This window comes from Astyanax mexicanus, chromosome 8 (assembly GCF_023375975.1).
Source record: "Astyanax mexicanus isolate ESR-SI-001 chromosome 8, AstMex3_surface, whole genome shotgun sequence".
NCBI lineage: Eukaryota > Metazoa > Chordata > Actinopteri > Characiformes > Acestrorhamphidae > Astyanax > Astyanax mexicanus.
The window spans coordinates 21,031,645-21,044,076 of NC_064415.1; the positions used below are offsets into that span (position 1 = coordinate 21,031,645).

At 38.9% G+C, this 12,432-nt stretch overlaps 1 protein-coding gene across 2 annotated transcripts in view; it reads right to left on the reverse strand.

Moving 5' to 3' along the window:
• Positions 1 to 12,432, reverse strand: part of lrch4 (leucine-rich repeats and calponin homology (CH) domain containing 4) — a 56,549-nt gene that overhangs the window by 23,061 nt on the left and 21,056 nt on the right. For both annotated transcript variants that reach the window (XM_007242054.4, XM_007242053.4), the window contains exon 2: positions 514 to 658. In XM_007242054.4, the coding sequence (XP_007242116.3) occupies positions 514 to 658 (145 nt within the window). The remainder of the gene's footprint in view (positions 1 to 513; positions 659 to 12,432) is intronic.

The following is a 12,432-nucleotide window of genomic DNA, read 5'->3' on the forward strand; positions in this document are numbered from 1 at the left end:
TTTAGCTTTTACCTAGCATTGGGCATAATGCCAATAGGTACACATTTATCCGCTTTGTTATATTGGTTAAACTTTTTTACAGGAATTTAAAGAGCTGTAGGTGCACCGGGTATTTGTAGGTGCAAAGGATATTAGCACTGAATAAATTGCATAACATAATCTTAACAAAGTGTTTATTGTGTATTATTACAGCTTATCATGTAATTAAGGTGGTTTACACATAAGGAATAAAGTTTTTATGCAATACAGTGCCACTGTTCTCTTCATTTATCCCAGCTTGGAAAGCAGGGGTCAGGGTACAGTGTAGGACAAGCTCCTGATCATGAGCATAAAGCTTAAGAGCTTTGCTTAAAGGGCCAACAGTGGCAGCTTAGTGAACCCACAACCACATAATCAGTAAGCCAGCATGCTAACCACCGTGTATGTATTGTAGGTAAGAAAGTGCATGTGATAATGACATGTAAGGTAGGTGTGGCCTTGCAGTGCAAGTTTTATCTGTGTGCAGCTGTGTACCTGAGGTTGAGGTAGGTGAGGGCCTGTAGATGACACAGCGAGGAGGGCAAAGAACGCACACAGTTGTGGTAGATGCTGAGCGTCTCCAGAGAGATGAATTGGCACAGCTCCTCTGGCAGCTCACACAGCCGGTTCTTCGTCAAGTCTGGAAGGGATAGAAGACAAAATTTAATATTGTCTTCTAATTGTCTTAATATAACAAACTGATATATTTAAGGTAATAAGTGATAAAATTGTAATTTAAGCAGCGTTATGTAGAAACTGGAAAAAGGGCACGCTTTACACATGCATTTTTGGACAAGCTGAGACAAACAGCTTCAATGAAAGTGATAGAATTATGTGGATTATTGCAGTAGTGTAAAATTACTGGACTTCACACAAATATGACATATGACATACGACTATTGTTTTGCTGCGTTACCAAGTTCTAAGACCATATGTTATTCACAATGCAGAGAACATAGACAGATTTCAATTATTAAGACAAAAATATAACCCCTAAAAATCTCCCAAAAAATGAGAAAAAAATAAAAACAATTATTGATTTGATAGGATCCAGAGTTGTCCTGCCCACCTCACCAAAGTTAAACAGTGCAGCTTGCAGCGTATTGAACTTGGGTTAGCAATAGTAGTGGTGGTGCTATTCTCCAAATTACAAGCCAGTGAAGCATCATTGCGATCTTAACGCTGTAATTTTAAGGAAAATGCTACGTAATGTTTCTTTAAAACTGCTAATATTATATTATCATACAAAATACAGCAGAAAGCATGAAAACACAATGTTGTATTTATGTATGTTGTTCTAGCATGGGTAAAAGACTATGTGTGTATGTGTGTGAGACAGAGAGAGAGAGATAGAGGCAGACTGTGCTCAAAACTATTGTGCTGCTCAGGCTGGTGGTCTAGCCATTATGAGATCTTCTCGCTGAATGACGACAGTTAAACCAATATAGACTCGGAAATCAGCGGAAAACAATCGCACACTCATTGTTTACAGCCACGGCACAAGTTCTTCCCATTCTCAATGCTGGAGATGTTTTAGATTTCGTGGGTAATCAGAGTTCACTGGCAGGAAAAAACTGAATGAAAAGTGAAAACACTCTCTAGAAACGAACAAAGACGCTTTTGGGGGGGATTTTAAAGGAAACTGAACTTGACTCCCTGTTGCTATTTTCATTTTTGATAGCACAGATTTTCCGGGGTTGCCCAAAAAGCCCTCTTTGTCCGTTTATCAATGGAAACTCTTCCAGTTTCCTCTCCGTTTTCCTCTTATATGAGCTGCTCTGGATCTTCCTCATGCCAAACAGAGCAGCAATATGATCGGCCTTATTTGTCACACTTCCTCTACTTCGGCACACACTCCTTCGCATGCTCTATTACTCCTGTGGTGCTGTTACTGTTTCTCAAGTTTCTCACAGGCCTGATACCACATGCATGCACGCACATACACACATGCTTTTTTTCTCTGAGCCTCTGGTCACAGGGTCATGATGTATTTATGGAGAAGAGCGGATGTTAATTACAAGGCCTGAGCAAACCCAGGACTCTCCACAGTCTTTATGACTGTGTGTGTGTGTGTGTGTGTGTGTGTGTTTCTGTGTGAATTCTGAAAAGTAAAGACATAAGAGTGCAGCTCATGGGTAACTACTGCTGGCATGGCCAAGTGATTATGGAAAAATAAGTAAATTGTGTAAAAAAAAAAGTTTTTTGTGTGTGTGTGTGTGTGTGTGTATTCGTATGTGTCCTTGCTCTCCTGTCCCTAGACTCTCACTCCACATCTTTTGTTCAGCTGTTTAATTTGGCAAGGAAGTCCTTCCCTCCTCTCTCACAGTCGCACACAGTCGCACACAGTCGCACACAGTCGCACACAGTCGCACACAGTCGCACACACTCGCACACACTCGCACACACTCGCACACACTCGCACACACTCGCACACACTCGCACACACTCGCACACACTCGCACACTTACGTTCCCCCCATTCCATAAGGGCCACTTGATTCCCGAGAGTAAAACAAATCTCCCATCAGCAGCCCTGCTGCACTTTGTACCCACAGCACCCAAACATGGCAGAGATTAGAGCAGAGCGGACTGATGAAGCTTTAACCTGAAGCAGCAATCCCAAAACTAACACACCACATATTAAAACACTTCTTTTTATAAATGTGTATTTATGCATTTGTTTTACAACAAATCTAGATCAGGCATAGTTCTATATCACTGATGCACTGATACTGCAAAAGTTTTAAGAACTTCATTCACAAGATAACACCTCACTGCTTATACATGCAACACATTATGATCAATTTGCATACAACTATCCCATGGATTTTAGCTTATAATCCATGCTTGAATTCCTTAAATGATATGAATACATATTCTAGCTTACCAGTCAAAAGTTCAGAATTTTTTCTCCCAAATTGTTCTAACTTTTTTTTTTACATTTAGGAACTTCAGGTCCTGTGAATAACCTGACATGGTACAAGCCCACTGAGGTCAAATGATACAAATATAAGCAGTAAACTGCCAGGGGATTGGAAGGAAAAACATGAACTAAAAGTGAATAATAATGTAAATTGTTAAAAAAAAGAGGGGGCCTTCTTGGGGAAACAGACTTCGGTTAACATCTTGCAGCTGGTCTATGGCATATAAAGTAAATTAAGCTTTGAAAAGTGATGCAAACAATTTACAATTTACAACTCTATTTACAACTTTATCTGTATTAAAGCAGTTTTAGAACACACTGTGATACTGAGCTGTCTCTCACAGTATTTAGACAACCTTGCTAAATGTTTAGATTGCTACCATAATGTCTAGAAAAGCATATACAAAAGTATTAAAAGTATAGCTCTGTCGTTTAGAACAAATTCTAAGTAAGTACAAAATTATTAAAAGGTATATCTCTGTCCTTTAGAACAAATTCTAAGTAAGTACAAAAGTATTAAAAGCATAGGTCTGTCCTTTAGAACAAATTCTAAGTAAGAACAAAAGTATTAAAAGTATAGCTCTGTCCTTTAGAACAAATTCTAAGTAAGAACAAAAGTATTAAAAGTATAGCTCTGTCCTTTAGAACAAATTATAAGTAAGTACAAAAGTATTAAAAAAACATAACAAATTCTAAAAAAAAAAAAAAGAGTTGTGAGTAGAGTTTCCTACAAAAACATCCAAATATTTTTGGAAAGAAGAGAAAACAGAGAAGGTCTGGTACAGGGAGAGGTCTGATCAACTCAAATCCACAACAGTATCTGAACTCAAAATTCCGATATCGTCTAATGGGGTTATATAAGAACAACTAGTACACAGCTTAACACTGGACCAAGTCTAAGCTGTTTCAACCGTAAAGAGAAGTCTTAAGCGGACATCCCACCTCTCCCACTACTTGTGGGATTATCCCTCATACTGATAACACCTCCCTGATGCCTGTGAATCATATGCAATATCTCAGACATCAGGAAACTGTATATAGGGCCCAGTTAAAGACTTTATGGGTGTGATCAAGCCAGACAGATTGAGTGAGTGACAGACATAACTAGATAGTGACAGAGAGCAGCCTGATTGGTCTCTCCTTGGTGCTACCACCCTGAAATTAGATTTTGCAGATGTGACCATCTGCTTTAGACAGAATGTAATTACTAGGATGACAAAACAAGAAAACAGACTTGTCCGGGCCATCGACACTACCAGTGGAATACTGATATTTTTGTTTTAATACTGCTGACTGTAGTACATATTCTGAAGGTTTTAGAATAATGTCAATTATTGGAAAAATTGACATTACAAATGTTCTTTTTTCGACTTTTTTTTTTTAAATATCTGTGCAAAACTGTGCTGGACTGGGGTGCACAGCTTTCAACACGTGCGTTTACAAGCACATGCCCAGCCATGTGGATGGAGGCAATGTGGTTACCTCGTGTTTACGACTGCAAAGCGCCTTCCCCTCGTGCTCTCCCTCCCCCCTCATGCTTTTCAGGCAGCAGTAGCCTGTCACTTACACAGACACAGAGACAACGCTGTGTATCTACTTCTTGTGTCAATAATCAAAACATTGCAACATGACGTGTTTGATTTAATTGCCTTAAGTGACATTGCATGTCCTGCGATGTGACTTCTGCGCATGCACACATCACAATGACGATGCTTAAACAACATATCGTGCAGCCCTAATGTCAATATAGAACAGAATGGAACAAAAAAACAAAGGGAAGGTGTTCCTACATCATTTTGCAAAACTGTTCATGATTCATTAACAGTATATTACTGATGTGGCTGTAGAGATATGGGTATTTTAAAAGACTGGAATAACCTACTACAGAAAACAAGCTAATTGAACATCTAAAACTGACAAAACACAAGCTAAATCCAGACTCCAGGCTTCGAGCAAAAATATAAAAACTCTATTTTAGGACTTGCAAATAAAGAACACGTAATCTAATTTGGCAAAATGTGGTGAACACCTCATACATGATGTCACTAGGACTGCAGATCCTCGCACAAAATCAGAGTGAACAATATTAATTTGGGCAAAACCAAACCTCAAACCCCACCAGCACAACTTCTATTTTAGCACTGTCTCTGGAGTCTCACAGTTTCCTTACACTTGGTGTGTGTGCGTGCGTGCATGTGGACTGGTGTGTGTGTGTGTTAAGACTTACAACAGATGCAAGGCCATCTTAAGTTACACTGGAGAGCAATAACAAAACAATATATACTCCCATAAGAATTACATGGATGGATACGGATGGATACACATTCACACACACACAGAGCGCGAGAAAGTGCAGAAGAGATGGATAGAAAGAGAGAGAGAGAGAGAGAGAGAGAGACAAAGACAGAGGGGAGGGAACCATCTGCTACCTCTCACCCCCCCACACGCACAGTTTTCACCACCATGTCTCTCCTGCCTAGAAGATTAGCTAGAGCTGATTAGGCAGCAGGATAAGAAACTCCCTACACTCCCTCACTGTTACTGAAATAGGCACCGAAGCACACCTGCCAATGCCTGTGCCTGCACACTAATCACATATCACCAAGCCTAACCATCACGCACATATGTTTATGGTCTAGTGTACTCATATGCACTGTAACTAAGTTATGGTGTGTCTGCGAAAAGGCTAAAATCAATAATTACAGCACTCGAATTAGAATTCTAATGATCATCTTTAATTCCTAGAACCACAGCTACATTTATAAGTAGCATTCCTTCTTCAGTCCTATTGATGCCCAAAAATTGATACCCAGAAGTTCATGCCTACTAATGTGAGGGTCAATGAACAACAGGAGATTTACAGCAAAGCAGAAGTAGTTTCTTAATCTCATGAGGCAAGGCCACAATGACTTGCTGAACTAGAGGAACGCACAGGGAGGCACCCTTCAGCACCTCCGTGGATGAAAACACCCTCTAAAAAAATAAAAAACAGCCATGTAGAATCTTCCTGAAGGTTAAATGCTAATCCTTTAATTTCCTTAATTTATAGAACCAAAACTGCAGTTGTAACTGGTATTTCTTCTTTAGGCCTGTTAATGCTCAGAAGTTGATAGCAGGGGTGGACCAATCAGTCGATTGGTGTTTTTGGGGTTGATAATGATCACCAATCATCTTTCAGCATGATCAGCCAATCGACAATACCATTTTGGGGTGGGACTGCATACCACATAAAGCTTTTCAGGTAAGCAAGGCATCATCCTGCAGGGCTTCTGTAATGGTCTGCGTTGTCTCTCAAATTGAAATGAACTTAGCTTTTTTTTTGTAAATGACCACATTTAAAACACTGCAAATTCAGCAGCATTTGGGGAGTACAGAATTAAAATGAAGCCATATCGAGACCAGAAATGCACAGTAGACCCACACGTGACTCAAAATTTACACACAGAAAGGCAGCCCGTCTTTGGGGAAACAATCAAATGTCTATGCTAATTTACCTCAGCTAGTGCTACTATCCCAGTCTTGTATATCTTATATCTTTCAGTCAGTGTAAAATGAACTTGACTAAGGTTTTTAGCAGTTTTCTCTACTGCCACTGAATCAAAGCCAATCATAGCCAATCAAAACTAATTCTAGATAATACATGGAAGTTGATGCCAATAAGTGAATACCCAGAACAAACACACAAATACAGTATGAGTAGAGATGGTCAATATGCTTAAAACTTTACCAGAATATTTAAAGAGATTTGTATGATACATAGTATGGATCGCCATGTTTTTAAACATAGACAAAATGCATTAGCAATAGCAGATTTTTAAAAACTGCTATTCAATGCTACAAATTATACAAACACACCTTTTACACTCTTTGGAATGAAATGTTCAGTTGGGTCACCTTTGTTCCTTGGTATGGTTAAAAGAAAGCATATTGTCAATACAATAAGAACATTTATCATGATATGATAACATATAGTCCTATTGCCCAGTTCTTTAGTATGAGTGGAGAACATCTACAGGAAAGCAGAGGTGGTTCAGTTTATTTTCAAGAGGCAAGACAACAATGACTTGCTGAACTAGAAGTATGCACAGACTGGGAGGCACCCTTCATCACTGCCCAGATGCATATTACAGTCCAGAAAGGGTGACTAGACACCACCCTAGCTATGGGACTTGGAATTGAAACATCCTTAAAATTATGTATAACACTCAGCCTGAAAGCCTATTTTGAGAGAGGATCCTCCTTTTACAAATGATAACTCATCTAATTCCTAATGGCCTGGACTGAAATGTTAAGTGGTCTGCCTGACAGTGAAAAAAATCCAAACAATATCTAGTAAAGTGAGAAAAATGGTCTATTGTTTGAGCATAACACCGTGGTGACTGACTCTGTTTACCAGACTAGCTTTCTGTAACTGCAACAGGCAAGAAAAAATGTAGTTGTCCGATACCTTCTAAGGTAGTGGTCCTCAACATTGAGTCAATGCCAAACTCCAAATTTTGATACAAATACACTGTTAAAAAACATTTAAAAATGAGTTTTTAAAGCATCATCTTGACTTCAAATCATTGTACATTTCTTTGGAAACACTGAAGGAGGAGGGACCCACTCTGACCAATTTCCACTGACACCAAACTGTCTGCCAACCTGACAACGATTTGATAATTGTGTCCACCTCCCAGTGTGAGGAACCTGAGCTTAGCTGTAAACCAAACATAGTATAATGGCTGTTGGGTCCAATCCACTACAGTTGCCATGTATGAAAAGAAACATTCAACACCTTGTGATTGTGTTTACAGGGTCCAAATATAGGCTGGGCATCTGAAACCTACATTTGCAAGCAAACCCAATGGGGAATTATTGCTTTTAAACCCCTTGATCCCTATGTTTATCATTCAGTTATAAATTGTTAAAACTATTAAAAATCCATTATGATTTGTTTGGTAGCCGTTTGGTTCTTGTGAAGTCCCACTGGGTTCTATTTTGGGACCTATGAAAATAACACTAATTATGACAGTAATGTTGTTTTGAGAGTGGCGTAAGTGTGGGTAGGCAACAGGCAGTCAAGACAGCTTCACACAGTGTAAAATGAGAGCAAGAATATCTGGAACATGCGTAGGTGACAATAGTGCTATAATGGAATGTGAATCTAGTGTCAGATCTGTGATTTGAGTTTGATAACCAAAGTCAAGGTTAAGGAAGCTGTATTCAATGGAAACCTACTGAGTCCATTATTTGAATTTGAGGTGAAAGAGATGTGAAGATATGAGCTGACAGTCCAGATACAGAAGAATTTTTATCTTTTTGATTGCTGTGGGAAATGTGCAGTGCAGCCTGGACTTACCCAACAAATACCCTCAACAGGTAAGAATGGTTAAGAATGAAATGAGCTTGAAATGAGGCAAAATCCAGCAGTGTGGAAAGCTCCATGAGGCATAGCTGGAGGTCACAACCACAACTACAGCTTAGTGGTAAATATTGTGTCAGAGTGTCAGTGTCAGAGCCTGGGGCAGAGGTGACTTAGGACAAACAAATTCAACATGGCATGGAAAGCCTTACAGCTAGTATGACCAGACTCCATGTTAAGATACATTGGGATACATTGATTTTTGTACATTTTATTTGTTCAAAAACTTGGGATAGTGGGGTATTAGTAGTTTTGGGGAGTGTTCATATTGTTCAGCTTTTTTTTGTTATTTAAAACAAACTATGGTGCGAGTTTTCTTGTTATAACAGTTTGTTAAAGTAAGGAAGTGAACGCTGCCTTTCAAACTCTGGTGCTCACCAAACAAGTGGACTAAAGCAGACCTACCAAACTGGAGGGATTTGTTGTTTTTTTTAACAAATTATGGTCAGACTCCTTTAAAGCATGAAAAGTACCAACAAAGGCATCTAAACCAACCAAACACAGGAGGTGAGGTCACAAGATTGCTTTGTTATAGGCAGCTAGAGTTGAGAATGGGCAAGAGGTCACTCCCACTCACAGAATATAGTTTCTGCCCTGCCCACTTTTTCATCCAGAGTTATGCCAACAGTATTTGCCCACTTCATTATGGATAACTGTCATTATAGACCTTCCAGTTTTTGTGCTTTTATTTTTTTGTCTGATGCCAGTCTACAAAACTTGCCACCAAAAAATGAAATAAATTAGTGTTGTTGTTCCAGGAAAGGAAAGACGTGTATATTCAGTTATCATCCTTTATTTTCCATAAATAAATGTAGCTACTTTTACACTTAATCATTCCAGAGCCTTATCACTCACTCTCTAGCTAAAATGTTACTGGATGTGCGATCCCCACCTAAAAAGTGTTGGAAATCTGGTGCACAAACACCTTTATGTCATTTATTTTGGAAATCCTGCAACTTACATCACAATACTTGTAATTTCAGCTAGCTATTTTAAATGACTCATTAAAGTGCCGATTATTGTTTATTTTGCAGTTTTCCTCGGGTTTTGAGTGATTGTCTGACTCTAAAGCACAGAGCTCTCAGTCGGTCCAAATAGTGGATGGGGGCAGGGCTGGTAACATCGCAGGTTTAATATCACAATATATATTGATGAAAGAAAAAAATAACATTTTCCAATATCTTGTAGCCCTAATTTCAGTGTTATAAATATACAGGGGTTGGACAATGAAACAGAAACACCTGGTTTTAGACCACAATAATTTATTCTTCCGGCGGACAGTTCTGGTGGAAATTCTGCTGTGGTTTGGGCAGCCGTGGTTTTATGTTTTTTGGATACAATCCAGGTTAGCACCCCAACATCCCTTTCAGACAGCTCCCTCTTGCGTCCACAGTTAATCCTGTTGGATGTGGTTCGTCCTTCTTGGTGGTATGCTGACATTACCCTGGATATCTCGGCTCTTGATACATCACAAAGACTTGCTGTCTTGGTCACAGATGCGCCAGCAAGACGCGCACCAACAATTTGTACTCTTTTGAACTCTGTCACCCATAATGTTGTGTGCATTGCAATATTTTGAGCAAAACTGTGCTCTTACCCTGCTAATTGAACCTTCACAATCTGCTCTTACTGGGGCAATAATGTGCAATTAATGAAGATTGGCCACCAGGCTGGTCCAATTTAGCCATGAAACCTCCTTCACTAAAATGACAGATGTTTCAGTTTCATTGTCCAACCCCTGTATTTGTTAGACAGTACTGCATAAACTTTGCAAATTTTGTGGAATTTATGTACATATTTTTTTTTCTGTACAGGAGGCCACACAAGGTGTATCCAGTTTGTTTTGTTCCTCTTCTGGTGTTCATCAGAAATTTAATACAACTTGAAAGACTAAGAGTCACACGAGGGTGAGCTCTCCTACCTGCTGCCAGAGACCTGCAATCATCCTTAAGCACCACACAGAAACCTGACACTGAGAGTGAACACAGCAGATTAACAGAGCTGATGCGTCATGCTCTGAGTCACTGCTTTAGAGAGTGGGGTGAGGGACAGACAGAGCACAAGGGGTGAATGAGTAACAGCACCACTACAATGCCAGTAAAAAGCATGAAAAAAAAGACCCTGAAGTGAGAGAGAAAAAAGAAAAGGAGAGGGGTGAAAAGGAGGGAAAGAACAAAAACAAGGTCTGAGTGACTGTGCTAAATTGCCTGTGAGAGTGCGAGAATGCTAGTGAAATCTGCTAAACCATTTGCAGTGTGAGGATGGCAAGAATTAGGCCAAAGGTTTGGTCAACAAAATGAACCCCTCTGGCCTAGTCCTAGACTACATTTTACTACACTTTACTCTCTTAATGGAAAATCTCCATTCAAAATGCTGTGTAGTGCAAGACTAGCCTTAATATCTGTTTGGAAAACTGCTCCCTTATGTTTACAACTCATTTTGTTCCACCTCTTTAACTGATACTGATTTTATTTACTATAAAAGTGTTTACAAAGAGCAAAAGATGGAGGTGTCCATCAATACTATAGATTTACAGATCAAAGTAGCTCTGATTTTTTAAACCTCCTCTAAGCGACTGTTTAAAGATTAGTCAACGGCAAAAGAGGAAAAGCAAAAAGAAGGTAACCAAGACATTCAGTTTGCATTGTCTACAGTGTGGAAAGTTTTGAAGGGAACAGTGGCAGTCAAGGTAAAACCTGTAAGCTACTCATATGCTGGTAAGACTCACTGCCAAAAACCTATATGAAAGTCAAAAGGGGTGCATTAGGATTGAATGGCAATAATAATTTATGCTGGGCTAGCTACAGAGGTTGTGTTAACATACATTAAAACAAATACATCAACAAAATATGCCAAGCGTGCCCCAACTGCAGATGACTGTGAAGTTATTCATAATATAATAGTTAGTATACTATTATAGTAAATTACTTTTGTCAGAACTTGATTAATGATGCCTCAATACCCTCTTTAAATAGTTATTCTGACTTAGCGCCATAAAGTAAACACCCAGTCCAGTCCAGTTTATCCCAAGCCTCATTACTTACAACAGTGGTGCAAGAATACACATGTGGTGTAAACACAGGTTGACTTAAGTTTCTGGGGTCAGGTTTTAGGTGTTAAATGTCTTGATGTTACATTTATCAATGTAAAAAATAAGCCCAGTCGTTTTAGATTAGAGTGCGGTGTGTGCAAAATCCCATCTCCCTCCCTTTCTACCACTTAACTCTAACAGGCTGCACACAGTAGGGATGTCCACGGGTACTTGAGCACTCAGTGAACCATTTGAGCTGGCAGGATTCGAATACAGAAACCACTGTTCAGGCATTCCTAAATGTTCTATCATGGCAAGATCCGGAAAACCAAAATTGGCCGAACACAGATTTTATGGTTTTATGCTTTGCTTCTCATTGTTCAGAACATAACTGAGAAGGCAGAATGAAACAGCTGTGACTACTCTAGATGATGTTTTTGTTTCTACTGAATGTATTAAACATTTATATTTATACTAGTGGTGTCAAAATATTTAAAAATGTAATCTGATTAATCATGACAATATTCTGTGATTAACTGTGTTTAATCACACCTGTTTTTCTTAAGAAGAATGTTTTTATAGTGAATATTTAAATATAAAGTTTGAATGTATACTTTTATGTTTTAGGGGAGATAAATCCAGCGTGGGGAGCTGGAATAAAGAATGCATGACAAACGGACAAAAGGCTTTCTGGAGGGACATCACGTGTAGCACGATGCCGTGCACCCATTTACTGGGCAGGGCAGGGCAGATTATGTGAAAGTTGAGGTCAAACTTTGTGGCATAATTAATTTGCGTAGAAAAAATAAAAATAAGAATGCATTACAGATTCAAATTAATCATGTGCAATAATACTTATATGTTGATGACCCTAACTTATACTAAATAAAACTTGAATAATTAATATTTTCTTACAGTAGTATATTATTAAAATGCTTTTTTTTATTGATGTTTTGTCATATCGCCAACCATATTGTCGCAAAAATACATAATGTGAAATTGCTGCTGGGCTTAGTTCTACAGTAAGAAAGCATAATTTATATTTTCACAGGACACG